Genomic DNA, 14,167 nt, shown 5'->3' with positions numbered 1-14,167 from the left:
CATGCTGTACGCACGTCGTCGTCGTCGATCGCGGCTGGCTCATCTGCTGCTCTAGCCGGGTAACGTACTACTCTACGACCTAGCTGGCTGGGGCAAAGGGAATGCACTGGTTTCAAGACTGACATGACGAGCTGTCGATGTACAATCTCTGCGGCGACTGACCGCGAGCCGTTTGCAGGGTCGCAGCTAGCGCCAGTATTCATTCAGAGATTTCGTTTGTACGTGCTGTCCCTGTCTCGTTCGATCAGGCGCGCGGCAGTGCGTGGCGTGGCCTCTAGTCTACGCGCCCAGTTGCTCTGTGCCGCCTTCACGCAGTACTGGAACTTGTGCAGAAGTTGATGTTGATTTGCTACGGGAGGAGAGAAGAACATTGCAGGAGACGGGAGCGGGGAGTGGCCCCGTCGAGTCGAACGATCGCTTTCGTGCATCAACTGAAGCTTATGATCCGTGGTTAATTAGTCAGTCTTAATTTCTTTGTGATCCAGCGGATCGGAGGGAGTAATTAACTGCTTGTGACGTGAGTGTGGAGCTAGCGCGTGCATTGATCATATATGATCTCATCGATTGATAGGCTCAGCGTGTTAATTACTCGAACCAGCGCTATATAATTGTGTAAATTGACTTGAGCAAATGTTGACGTTAGCAGTGAACTAAAATACTCCAGCATGTCGACTTCTCTCGCAACTCCTATTATCAGTTGTTCAAGCTAAGCTTGGATCAATACTTACTGTTTTACTATACGAAGGGCAGTTTGCCATTCATTGCGCCGTGGTTTTGTGCTCTTGCTAGGTATGTACATATTCTAGTAAAAAAAATATTTCTACTATGACTCCAAAAAGCATAACACCAATCAGCTAATATATTAGAGGAGGAAAAATAATACTTTTAAGAGCGGAAAATGCTGCCAAACAAACCTAAGTACTTTGGAATGATCCACCAGTGCATTTGTTATGAAACTCCTTTTTTACTAGAAATGGTATGAAACGCCTAGCGACCTTGGTTTGCTATTCTTCAAAATCATGACAAGGAAAGAAAAAGGGCTGGCAAGTACAACATTATTCCCGGGGCCCAAGGAGACGATGTGTTGATCTTTGACCGGACATAGCGTTCAGACGCGGCATGCACACTCGGCCCAAGATCTAAGTAGGCGTACAAGGTCCAAAGCCATCTAATCAGAGCGGCGGCGGCGGCGGCGGCGGCGGAAGCGCGGCCCGTGGCCCATAACTGTTCGCGGATGGGATGCATGGGCCATGGCGCGTTTCGTGGGGCGGCGTACACGACGGCACGACCACGAGGAGCTGCGGGCGGCGCGGCAAGCCCGCTGATTTGCCGAGCACCGCGCCGTCGCCGCCGCGCGCGCGTGCAATGGGCAAGGCGATTGTAGGAAGGGCGGCGAAGGCCTGAGTACGAGCTGTTTGATCGCTTTGCAGCGAAGAGTAGGGAAAGGAGAAGACGTGTGCTCATCCGAAAATTTGAGACGAGAAACGGGCGATCCGCGCAGGCTTCTTCCGGTGCATGCATCGCGCTCCAGTTTGCAGGGCACACGGCAGTTTTCCGAGCCGTCTTGAGTCTTGACGAATCAGGGCAAACCACGCATGGGAGCAAGCAAACAGGGGTGAGGGGGCGGCTGGGACGGTGCGCATGCCAAGTCGTCAAGGAAGACTGGAAGAGATTCGCTCACCTCACTCACGAAAGCACCCATGCAATTTTAAACTGTTACCCAGCGAGCGCCGTGCCCACCATGCTCGCGCGATGTCTAAAAGCTGAAGATACGAGGTCGAACATCGCCAGCGACCATAAGTTCAGAAGAGCATCCCGGCCCGCTCACACCGACACGATCGAGATGGCGATCAGCCTCGCGCGTCTCGGCCTCGCCTTGTCCCCGTCCTCTGCGCCGGGAGCCGCCGCCTTCTCCATGCCTTCCATCGTCCGATGCGGTGGCAAAGTCTCCCCGCCCCCGGCGATGCCCGCTTGCCCCGGCGACCCCGACTTCGACAAGAAGGCGTTCAGCCGCGACATCGCCCGCGGCGACAACTACAACCGCAAGGGCTTCGGCCACAAGGAAGAGACCGTTGGCCAAATGAACCTCGAATGCACCAGTAAGAAGTAAGAACACGTACTCACACTAACTTTGCTCAACGGTTCCTCTTCCAGCAACGTGTGCTCATCGATCGATCCATGCATATTTGTTTCTGCAGGCGAGCTGATCAGTAAGGTTAAGGAGAGTGGGGACGAGTATGCGGCTGTGGGAGGGCTGGTGACCCTGAAGCTGGAGGAGGCGCACGGCTTCTGCATGGGCGTGGAGCGCGCCGTGTAGCTCGCCTACGAGGCGCGCACGCTGTTCCCGGACCGGCGCATCTGGCTCACCAATCAGATCATCCACAACTCCACCATCAGTAAGGTATACACATGATCCATCGAGTCAGGAGCTCACTACTACAAAAGTTATTTTTTGAGATATCTAGATTTCATTTTTACAGGTAGGATCAACCACGTAAGAGAGTGGTTGCGGTCCCGTTCGGCTGTGGATCGCCTGTAAAAAATAATTTTCATAAACGGTTCCTTATGTAAACTGTATATGAAAATATCTCTATTTTTTCAGACAGTTCATATAAAAAACCTTAAGCTAACCATCAATAAAAATGAATTTTCATAGTCGATCTGTTTTGTACCTATAGAAATCGTTCATTTTCACAGACATTTGATCCCAGACGGATACACTAAACGTCTATAAAAAAGTGTTATCATTCGCATGTGATGACATTTTGTGTAGTAGTGGCTGGCAGTGATCCAGCAGTGGATGCTCGAGGCCACCGAGCAGACCCGGCTGCGCTCACCGTGTCGGCGTCTTAGCGACTTACGACACGATCGTGCTCGATAACCGTGCGACGAGCATGTCGTGAACGCTCGGGCAGAGTGCAGAGGCGCTGAGCCGGCAGAGGGGGAGCGACGCCGCCGGCGGCACTCGATCGCTGGGGCACATCATATATAGTTGCGCGCGCCCCCGAAACGCTGGTCACTGCTGTGGAAGTCAGTTGGCACATGCCCTGACCGACCTCGCGCAACGACTCGAGGTTGGGCTGAGCCGTGACCAAAGCCCGCGCGGCCGCCCGTCAGTCCGTCACGTTTGAGGAAAAAATCATTATCGCTGTCGTATGGTAGGTAGTACACGTACCGTCCGAGATGGGTTCACTTGACGTGTCTTTATTTGTTAAGATGCGCGAACCAGGGCGGATCTTCATAGGGCGCGGGAGCCCTCCCCTGCGCTCTGGTGCTCCGTAGAGAGAAAGGAGGAATAGAACTATAGAAGGGAGAAGAAGAGGTAGAGAAAGAAGAAAAGGTGAGGAAAAAAGAAGAAGATGAGCCTCTAACAATCCATCCCGCGTCAATCAACTGGCGCAAACGCTATGGTTAGGGCTGTGTTCTTCCCGACTTTGCGAAGAGACGGCATGCGAGTCCAAATTCAAAAGCGCCGGAGGCCATTTCCCAGGCACATTTTCATGTACCCGCTTCCACGTGTTGCGCAATTTCAAAACAGGGACTCAGTTACCATGCACGTGTAGACCGTTTTCATGCGACCGAGACGAGGATTGTTCAGCGTGACAAGCATGTGTTTTGAAGTCACATTGTTTGACCATAAGGATCACTGACTTGATTTGCTCTCGTGCCTGCCTATTGCTTTCCGGTCTGCAAATGTGATCGACTCATAGTCATTGCTACTAGTCCTTTGCAGGAAGCAAATTATATAGCATTCTATTATACGAAAGACTCTCTCTTATAATTACACGTGTCTACTTTATCTCTCTTTTAATTCAATCATTAGATCACGAGATGAATAGTATAAATATGATCTTACGAGTATCTTTCTGAATTGGATCTATAAAATTTGATTCCTCCTCTGTGTGCCCCAACCGAGATCTAACTTTTAACGAATTCGAAGCTATAGGATCGAGAATGACAACTAGAGAGGGTGAACAAATATCTCATAATTTTTTGCGAAATAGATGACATACTTCTTGTTTACCTAATGTTTCTTAAAAACGCACAAACAAAAGCATAAATTTTAGAGAGCTTGTATACTCTATGAGGGTACTTAGGGTGTTCAAATCCTAGAGGTTGTTCGACATAGACCTCTTTCTGTATAAAATTATTTAGAAAAACACTCTTAATATCTATTTGATATAGCTTTAAACCCTAGCATATTGTAAATACGAGGAGGATCCTAATAGCTTCTTGTCTAACTACCCGTGCAAAGATCTATTCAAAATCTATCCCCTCAATTTGAGTGAAACTATGAGCCACTAGTCTAGCTTTATTTTTCACTACATACCTATCATCCCTCTGTTTATTTTTGAAAACCCATTTTGTGCATATGGTGTGAATAATAGGGGTGACTCTATAAGGACCCAAATTTGGTTTCTCTCAAAAAAAATTAAGCTTTTCATGCATGATATTGACCTAATTTGAATCAGATAAAGCATGTCAAATATCCTGGGTCTCAAAAGAAGCAACGAATCTAAAATCAGTAAAAACGAGCATGAGAAGCAGATTTGGACTTCGTTACCCTTTCATTGATGTCACTGATCATCGTCTGTGGAGGGTGTCACCACTGAATGTGTTGAGGGGACTCACACCTTGAGAGAACCTCCTCCTCAAACACAGCTGGTAGGCTCAAGAGTAGCTGAAGTAGAAATAGATGTTGCATGACCCTCTGCTAGAGTAGAAAAAGCAGGAGCCAGCTCTGAAGCATGTGTGGTCGAGGAAAGTAGTGGATCATCCTTTTCATCATCAAAAGCTGGAAGGTCGCTATCTACAAAGATGCTCTCGCTTATCTTCTGATCACCTGCACACTTAAAGACAGAACTAACACAGGGGTTGACTCATTAAAAGTCACATCACCTGATTCAATAATAGTGTTAGTGTCAAGATTGTAAACCCTATAAATATTACTATGAAGAGAAAACCATAAGAAAATACCATCAGAAGAGCATGACTTGAACTTATCAAGATTGCCACGCTTTAGGATGAGGCACCAGCAACCAAAAACTCTCAAACGCAAAACTTTCAGTTTTTTCCCAAAACGCAACTCATAAGAAGTCAAATTCAAAATCGAGCGTAAGAAAATCTAATTAGAGATGTAGCATGTTGTGCTAATAGTCTTAGTCCAAAACTTTCTAGAAGTCCTATGCTCATCGAGCATCATTCTAGCCATCTCCACCAAAGTTCTATTCTTTCTTTCAACCACGTCATTCTGCTGAGAAACTTGTGGGGTAGAAAATTAACACTCAATGTCATGTTCAAGGCAGAAAGCATCAAAAATATAGTTTTTAAACTCGGTTTTATTATCACTGCAAATTGCTTTCAATACATATATGAGTTCTTTGAACAATCTAAAAGCTAAGCTTTGAAAGTGTGAGACCACTTCATCCTTTCTTACAAGAAAGAAGACATAAGAGTAACGAGAGTAATCGTCAACAATAACAAGTACATACCATTTTTTACCCGCCGAATGAACCTGGGAAGGACCAACAATGTTTATATGGAGAAGTTCTCCTGGTCATTCAAGCATCACCAGATTGACTGGTGGATGAGAAGCGGCAATCATCTTGCCATATCGACAAGGAGCACAAACAAGGGTTTTTTTAAATTTGAGCTTGGGCAATCCTTGGATCAAACCTAGAGTACTAAAACAAGTAAACAAATTAAAGCTCATGTTCCCTAATCTCCTATGCCACATACAATGCTCAGAAGAAGGTTGGGCAAGTAAACACTGAGAAGAACCAGAAACCTTAGAAAAATTGGCTCAAAAACTCTCACAACTTGAAAAATCATGAAAATTAAAGCGCCAGAAGAATAAAGAAGTCGAGAAGTATCGTACTTGAAACACACTTTTAAGTCCTTATGTAGCAACTGAGATACAAAAATCATGTTGTATCCTAGATCCTCAAACAAGACTATATTTTTAAGAGTAAAACTCTCATTTACCTTTATCGTTCCTTTAGCCTTCACTCTACCTTTCCGATTATCCCCAAAAGTGATATACTTGTGATGCTTTGTTAGGGTGAGACTAGAGAACCATGATGAATCTTCGGTCATGTGGCATGAACAACCAGAGTCAATGAACTACCTGTTCTCCAAGCCTCCACCTGCCACCTACATAGAAGAATAGAATGTGGATGGCTCAACACTATGGTTAATAAAAACCTCCTCAGAATCTAGTACTGGGTCATCCGTCTTGAAACTAAAATAGTAGGAGCATGCAACTTAACACTAACACGCTTGGAATTAGTACCACGAATGAGGAACACATGGTTTGCCAAAGCGCTAAAACTCAAAGTCTCTTACATATGGACTAAAACCATATGATTCATAATAAAATCCACACCGGGTAATGCCTTTAGGAAGTGACTGAAAAGCGTTAGAGACTTATGGGTATTAGCAAGGAAAATACTCATGTACAACAATTGAGGGGCGGTACATGTCCCGGGTACTCCACTCCCACCACGCCTCTCATCTCTCATACGGTGAAAGTAAAACCTAATAAGGTGATCATTTCTCTAGTAGTAGGTGCAGTGATAGCATCTTTTAGGAAATCGACTGCTAGTCACTCTAGGATCTCTCACAGATGCCCTCATCTTAGGCTGTGGAGCTCTCTTAGGTGTGGGTTTCTTCTTTGTAGGTTGAGGTGTAGGCTTGTTCTTTTCTGGTCTCAGCCCCCTTCGGAAGGCTATGACTATGGACTCACCCGTGATCCTTAGAATGGTATTTTGGCATTCGGTGAAACTACAGATGAAGTCTTGCAGCAACTCGCCCTGTCACTGCCTGACCTGATACAGGTCATCATCCAAACTTGGTCGGGTATAGGTCACCTGAAAGTTGGTGACAAACTAAACATACAAGTCTTCCCAGGAGTGAACCAACCTATGCGGGAGGTTCATAAACTAGAACCAAGCTAAGCCGGTCAAGGCAATCGGCAAATAGTTGGCTATGACTTTCCTGTGGCCTCTCACAGCATGCACCATGGTGGAATAGATATGCAGGAACTTCTCAGAATTAGTCGAGCCATCGTATTTTTTAGCTAGGATCGATCGGAACTTGTCCAGCTAGCGTACCTCTCAGAGTCAGAAGGCTAGGGTGTTGCACCCTGTCCCGTAACGGGGTATCACTCGCTGATGGGCGATGGCATGTGCTCGGGGAGAGAGGCGGTAGACTCACAGCCCAAGCGATGGGTTGGAGGAATTCGATGCCTCCCTAGGAGGGGAAGGTGAGTGGTAGGGATACTTGCCATTTTCTAGCTCACGTCGAGCATGATCTCCATGTTTTCGGTCAGCCCTTTGACCCTGGATACACTGCGGAGTTCGCGTTGGCGAGGAGAGTCTCGCAGATTGATGGGTTGGCTGTCATAATGTGACAGGGGTCTCTGAGCATTTCCTGTTGTGGAGGGGGCACAAGATCTTTCCTGGGACTGCCGGAATTGAATTCGGGCTAATCATTAGTGGTTACAATCTTTGTGATGAGATGTGGGTTAGCACGCGACGCGTCGGAAGACATGTGTGGGCTAGCTCTCATCTTATCAAATGATTGCCCTGGTGATTAATTTAAATACAATTTGGACATGTCCCCACATTATCGAAACATGAAAACGCACCCCCTACATGGCACACTAAATGTCGAAAGCTAATATCTGACAATACTTCCGGGGTATACCAGATAATGGGTGCGTGATTGACGTGTTCGGTGTATGTATGAACCTTAGAATATCAGGATTATCTAGTTCAAACCTCACGTAGGATAACAGTCTTACATCCTATGTATTCTTTTATGGATAGTGTCAGAGGGTGAACTCCTCAAGCGGGGATCCGGAGGGACCCCCTTTGAGATTCGGCTGGAGGGATGATTCTGAATCCGCTTCATAGGTGAAATAAATAGGAGTAAATGAGATGCAGGTGGAATGGAACGATCGGATGCAGAAATGAGTAAATACTTAGGGGATTTTTAGACAGGTTCGGGCCGCACTGAGCGTAACACCCTACTCCTGTGTGTATGCTATAAATGCTCTGAGAATGTCTCTCTAAGTATCTGCTAGGTTACAGGAATGTTTGTCTAGTCTAGAGCTTCGTGCTCCTTGTTCTTCGAGACTTGTCTTCTGGTTCGTCGATCTCTACTTGGTTCCGAATTCAACTGAACTCAGCTTGAACTTAGTTGTCTTTCTCCGGGGAGCCCGCCCTGCCTATATACCCGCTGGGGCGATAGTGTACCCAGAAAGGATGGCAAGTTCCAAGGCGCCATAAATGGAAAGCAACTATCATGGTCTGCTACGCGAGGTGACAGGAAGGGTTGAAAACGCGCCCCTGTCCGGTCTTGTTCGTCTTCATGCCACTTTTCAACGGGCGCCGCAGGGAGGGCCCACCGAGCAGCCTGGCGTGCCCGCCCGGTCAGAGCAGGTCTGACACAGCAGGACGGCAAGCGGGGCGCCTCGAGCTCTGCGACGTTATCCCGAGACGCGCCAGATGACGCGCGATGGGACCCGTGCATTAAATGTCCCCACGCCTCCCTGCCAGGCCGTGGCAGGGACTGACAGCAAGCGTGGGGGGGCAGTTGGAAGTGACAGGCCACGCACCCTCTTAAATGCGGCATAGAGCTTCTCACCAATTGACACCTCACCGCTGAGCCCTTGTGGGGACCACCGGCGAAGGACTTCTCAGACCCTCAGGGAACCGAGTGCTTGGGGGGGGCCACTGTTCGCAACCCCGAGCACTCTATCCCGGATAAGCCCTTTCTTGGTTCTCGGGGAACCGAGTGCTCGGGGACCACTGTTCACGGCCCCGAGCACTCTCTCCCAGAACTGACTGATCGGGTCCTCGGGGAACCGAGTGCTCAGGGGCCACTGTTCACGGCCCCGAGCACTCTCTCCCGGAACTGACTGTTTGGGTCCTCGGGGAACCAAGTGCTCGGGGGCCACTGTTCACGACCCCGAGCACTCTCTCCCGGAACTTGGCTTTTCTTATCATCGGGGAGCTTGGGTGCTCGGAGGCCATTGTTCGCAGCCCCGAGCACTCTCTTCCCGGTACTTGGCTTTTCTCATCATCGGGGAACTTGGGTGCTCAGGGCCACCAACAGTGGCACTCTGCTGTTCTGGCCTCCGGACTCGGGGACCCCCGGTTCCCGTGTCACCGACAGATAGTATGAAACTGTTTACAGATGTGTTCATGTCTTTCTTACAAGCATGTTCCTCCTCTATTTATATAACAAGGATTGTATACATACAAACAGATTGTGCCAACAACGTGATCGATCTAATCCTGATGAAACCAACTACCCCTAACCAGGGTAGGTATGCAGACCCTATATTGGTCAACCGATCTACCCTATCCCGTCACCTCACACCGTATGCTCGCTTGTGATGCCATCCCATCGGTGTGCGGCGTCACGCTTGTTTGTAATACCATCCCATAACATTTATTGCTACCAGATGGGACACTGTTTATATGTGTCGGTCAAGACTTTATTCACTGAAGGAGGTGTTTGAGAAAAGAAAATATTTAAATAGTTAGCATGTAATATGACTTGATAGTTTAAAATGGAATATCTATCATAGTCGCAGTGCTTATCTTCGCGACAAAAAATTTGGTCGTGAGAGCATTACCTGATCACACGATAGAACCACAATCTTTTAAAAAATATGTACCATCAAGAGACATACTCCATGGTAATCAAGCAGCCGAGAAAGTGTGGCAAATCCATGGACCCCACAAGTGCGCAGTGCTCTCGTAAACGTGTCAGTAAATAGTTCGGCCGTGGTGCGTCTCTTCCACCGGCCCACAAAAATTCGGATACTAGCATACAAAATTCAGTAGTACGTAAAACCGCCGCGCGTGTTAACGACCACCCGAGCCGTCACAATTTGGGTGGCCAGGAAGAAAAAAAAGGTAGTGTGCCCGGTCGCTGAACCCGATCGACCGTTCTGGAAACTTCACCTCCCGTCGTCGTGCTGACCCCACCCGGGCACGGCCGCACAAGAGGACGCGAACCGGCGGCTCTGGAAGCCAACGCTCGCGCGCCATGGAATATCCATTTTAAAAATAATATTAATTTAATAAAAAATAAAAATATTATGTATTTCTAAAGAAATGTAAAAATAATACCCTGTCGGTAAATGAATTGCCGCTTGCCACCTACGGATAATTGGCCTACCGACAGGTGAGAAGCCAACCCTTATGCGCCATGGAATATCGATTTTTTTAAATAGTATTAATTTAAGAGAAAATTATAAAATATTTGTATTTTAAAAAAAATTAAAATAATGCGGCAGGCGTGTCGGTCTGTCAGCAATTGATGTATCAATAGGGTATTATTTTTACAATTTTTGGAAACTACATTATATTTTTACAATTTTCTATTAAATTAATATTACTTAAAAAAAACTCCGGAATATCCCCCGTTTCACGGGCGCGAGACGGTGAGAGGCGCGGAGATAAGAAGGCGGATCCCGAGCCAAGGCAGCTAATCGCAGTTCGCCCCTCGCCGGCCGCCTGCTGCTGCTCCGCTAGTGCTTCCCCGCAACTCCACCGTGCACCACGAGGTTCGCGGAGACAGCGATGGCGACCATCACCACGCAGCTCCGCTCCGCACTGCTCTCCCCGGCGGCCTCCTCCTCGGCGCGCCGACTCGGGGGCAGGCGCGCGTCCTCCTCCGTCCGGTGCGACTCCTCCTCCCCGCCCGCGGCGTCGGCGGCCGTGTCGCTCGACACGGACTTCGACAAGAAGGCCTTCCGCCACAACCTCACCCGCAGCGACAACTACAACCGCAAGGGGTTCGGCCACAAGGAGGAGACGCTCGAGCTCATGAGCCAGGAGTACACCAGTAAGTAAGCGCGGAGGCGTGAGTTGCGAGCTGATTCGGGGATCTTTGTTTGCTTACTCTGCCTGATTGATTGGGGGGGGGGGGGCGAAATGAATCGAATTGCTGTGCTGTGCAGGTGATGTGATCAAGACGCTCAAGGAGAACGGGAACCAGTACACGTGGGGGCCCGTCACCGTGAAGCTGGCGGAGGCCTACGGCTTCTGCTGGGGCGTCGAGCGCGCCGTGCAGATCGCCTACGAAGCGCGCAAACAGTTCCCCGAGGACCGCATCTGGCTCACCAACGAAATCATCCACAACCCCACCGTCAACAAGGTAAATTTATCCATATCACTGAACTTTCTCATTTATAATCATGGGAGGCTCGTTGGAATAGTCTGAGCTTGGTGTGGAACTGGATGGATGAAGAAATCAATTGTCTGGTGAATTCTCTTATGTTTATGTGTATAAGGGCACAGATAATGAGTTTTTTTGTCCAATTAAAATATGCGAATTAAACTCCAGTGGTGAAAGTATTCATTCTTTAACTGCACTTGACTTGGGCCTCAGTGTTCATGTTCTTATCTGCAAAGAAATTAAGAAAACATCATAGTCTCCACACCTACTTGTCCTTATTTTGTGATATGTTTTGGAGGGCTGGTGTGCTTAACTAAGTCGAATTCTTGTGAGTGAGATGCAGAGATTGGATGAGATGGGTGTAGAAATCATTCCTGTTGACGCGGGTATCAAGGATTTTAATGTTGTTGAACAAGGCGATGTTGTTGTGTTGCCTGCATTTGGAGCTGCCGTGGAGGAGATGTACACACTAAACGAGAAGAAAGTGCAGATAGTTGATACCACTTGCCCTTGGGTTTCAAAGGTATATTTTGCTTTTGAAGACCCCCTTGCTCTGCCTTCTATGTCACTTCTGTTCCTCAAAAGTCAAAAACTAAATATATCAGTCTGATGAACTCCATTGTTAAATATAGGTGTGGAACATGGTCGAAAAGCACAAGAAGAGTGACTATACTTCGATTATTCATGGAAAATATTCCCATGAAGAAACTGTTGCCACTGCTTCTTTTGCGGGAAAGTACATCATTGTGAAGAATATAGCAGAGGTACATCTAACGAATTTTATATTTTATATTTTGTTTTGGACTTCATATTGAAAATGGCCAAAGATATCAAATTCGAAATGTTCTCAACCGTAACAGACAATTTGTTTTCCAAACTTGCCATGTTCACGTATTAACAGACACTCAACTGCATGATCTCGTTGATCAATTGGAACAAAGTCAACAAACAAACACAACACTTCACACAACCACCCCCTACCCCGCATAAAATAAATTTAATAATGGCACTGGCAATCTTACAGTATTGCTTCATCTTTATGTGTGGGATTATTATTTTTCGACTGTAATGTTGTAGGAAAGGGAACATACAGTTAGTGATAGCTGTTAGTCATTCATGGGTCCAATTCAATCCCCATTTACATGCTACCTGCAAAGGGAACTGAAACAACTATATCCCACCTTTATTTTACACCAATGTTGCTCTACTTTTAGTGTGTGAAAAATTTTCTTCAGGATGTACCTTATCGATTTATATCAATCCGCTTGATACCTCAGGAAAGACAAGACGCTATGTATCAGCTAGTGAAGGAGAAAGTTGACCTCATTCTGGTTGTTGGAGGGTGGAACTCCAGTAACACCTCTCATTTACAAGAAATTGGAGAACTCAGTGGAATTCCGTCATACTGGATTGACAGTGAACAAAGAATTGGACCAGGAAACAGGATCAGCTACAAGCTAAATGTACTTTCTAATGCCCTCCATAGTCCATATATGTTGCCTGATAACCAAGAGTACAGTATTTAAAAAAAAATAACAGAATTTAAAAGTGATTTTGCAATGGATAAATAGGAAACTGGAAAAAGGTGAAATTACAGTTGAAAGTATAAAATTTACTGAATTTTGATTATTTTTTTTAACAGCATGGTGAACTTGTCGAGAAAGAGAACTGGTTACCTGAAGGGCCTATTACAGTTGGTGTTACTTCTGGTGCCTCAACTCCGGATAAGGTAATGTGGAGTTTTACTGATCTGGTTTAATTGCTTATTTTGTACATAGCCTGCTTGTACTAGTGCACTTGTTACGCAGAATGGATAAACATAAAACTGCGTAACAATAATGTTGATATTCCGCTTATGCAGGTTGTTGAGGATGCGCTGCAGAAGGTATTTGAGATCAAGCGTCAGGAAGTTTTGCAGGTTGCGTAAATTTTTTAGCAGAAATTTGGTAACGAGCATAATAGCTGATGGCTTGGCAAAGGTTAGTAGAACCATTGCACATGCAATGCTTGTACAGTAGCTAAGAATGTAACGCTTTAGGCATATACTATCACAGGGCTTTCCTTGGGCTGGGATTTACAGTCTGGTGGAATGGAATATTGTAATCATTGATATGAATAACAGTTGCATCAGCTGTTATAACTTTGTTGGCCCTTTAGTTAATGTCAGGGGAGTGTCTCTTCCATATGAAGAAGGAAATAATCTACAATTTGTCACTGAATAAGTGTCTATTTTACGATATAACATTCATTGTGAGAATGACATGTGGAATCTGGACCTGTATGTCATTGACACACTAATTGCATATCGTAGAATAGACAACTTATTTAGTGGTGAATAGTAGAATCTCTCGTGAAGAAGACCCCATGTGTTAGGTCTTGTATTGAGCTTAGATTCAGGATTTCCTGTACCTGTCGAAACTCGTAAGTGCAAAAAATGCAGAGTTCCTGTGTATAATAAGCTTAAATCCAGTTTTGATATGTTATCAGCTGTAATAGAAATCGTAATGAACTTCAACTTACTCTCTGATCTATTTCTTTTTATTTCTAACTCCGTGATATGTCAAGCTTGTACTGCATGATGTCGGATGGATCATGCTCTCATGACCATTCTGTAAAGCAGACTACCTGAGGTGCAAAAGGGCTGTGCAAGTCTAAAAGTAACAAAGCATTAAGCCTTCTCAGACTGTCAACGTCTCAACGAAGTTCTTTTCTTGCAATTCACATATCAGAATATCAATTTCTTTATCATTAGATAGATTAATGGGTCAACAAAAACAATTGGTTCAACTAGAAAATTTCTGCTAGAGAAGCACGACTCACTATAAAAAACGATTTTTTGAGACACCCTGATTGCCTTTTCACATGATGATCATATGTTAAACTGTCTAGATGATTTTTAGAGGGGGTTGATAAAAGAAACCGTCTATGCAAAGGTATTTTTATAGACGGCTCCTTAAGTAAACTGTTTGAG

At 46.0% G+C, this 14,167-nt stretch overlaps 2 protein-coding genes across 2 annotated transcripts; both read left to right on the top strand.

Moving 5' to 3' along the window:
- The first annotated feature begins 1,222 nt into the window (after nt 1-1,222).
- LOC133913235 (4-hydroxy-3-methylbut-2-enyl diphosphate reductase, chloroplastic-like) lies at nt 1,223-2,423 on the top strand. Its single transcript, XM_062356323.1, has one exon. The coding sequence runs from the start codon at nt 1,742-1,744 to the stop codon at nt 2,108-2,110; it is 369 nt and encodes a 122-aa protein (XP_062212307.1). The 5' UTR covers nt 1,223-1,741; the 3' UTR covers nt 2,111-2,423.
- Nucleotides 2,424-10,447: 8,024 nt separating this feature from the next.
- On the top strand, nt 10,448-13,721 carry LOC133913234 (4-hydroxy-3-methylbut-2-enyl diphosphate reductase, chloroplastic-like). Its single transcript, XM_062356321.1, has 7 exons — nt 10,448-10,863; nt 10,979-11,175; nt 11,540-11,719; nt 11,829-11,960; nt 12,474-12,659; nt 12,839-12,925; nt 13,058-13,721. Exons 1-7 carry the CDS (start codon nt 10,599-10,601, stop codon nt 13,121-13,123), a joined length of 1,113 nt encoding a protein of 370 aa, XP_062212305.1. The 5' UTR covers nt 10,448-10,598; the 3' UTR covers nt 13,124-13,721.
- Nucleotides 13,722-14,167: the final 446 nt, after the last annotated feature.

This window comes from Phragmites australis, chromosome 3 (assembly GCF_958298935.1).
Source record: "Phragmites australis chromosome 3, lpPhrAust1.1, whole genome shotgun sequence".
Lineage (NCBI taxonomy): Eukaryota > Viridiplantae > Streptophyta > Magnoliopsida > Poales > Poaceae > Phragmites > Phragmites australis.
This window is presented reverse-complemented; position numbering and strand designations above follow the sequence as displayed.

Coding starts and splice junctions, on each gene's coding strand:
- LOC133913235 (XM_062356323.1), top strand. CDS start 1,742: ATGCTCGCGCGATGTCTAAAAGCTGAAGATACGAGGTCGAACATCGCC.
- LOC133913234 (XM_062356321.1), top strand. CDS start 10,599: ATGGCGACCATCACCACGCAGCTCCGCTCCGCACTGCTCTCCCCGGCG. Junction 11,176..11,539: donor ACAACCCCACCGTCAACAAG/GTAAATTTATCC, acceptor AGTGAGATGCAG/AGATTGGATGAGATGGGTGT. Junction 12,926..13,057: donor GTGCCTCAACTCCGGATAAG/GTAATGTGGAGT, acceptor CCGCTTATGCAG/GTTGTTGAGGATGCGCTGCA.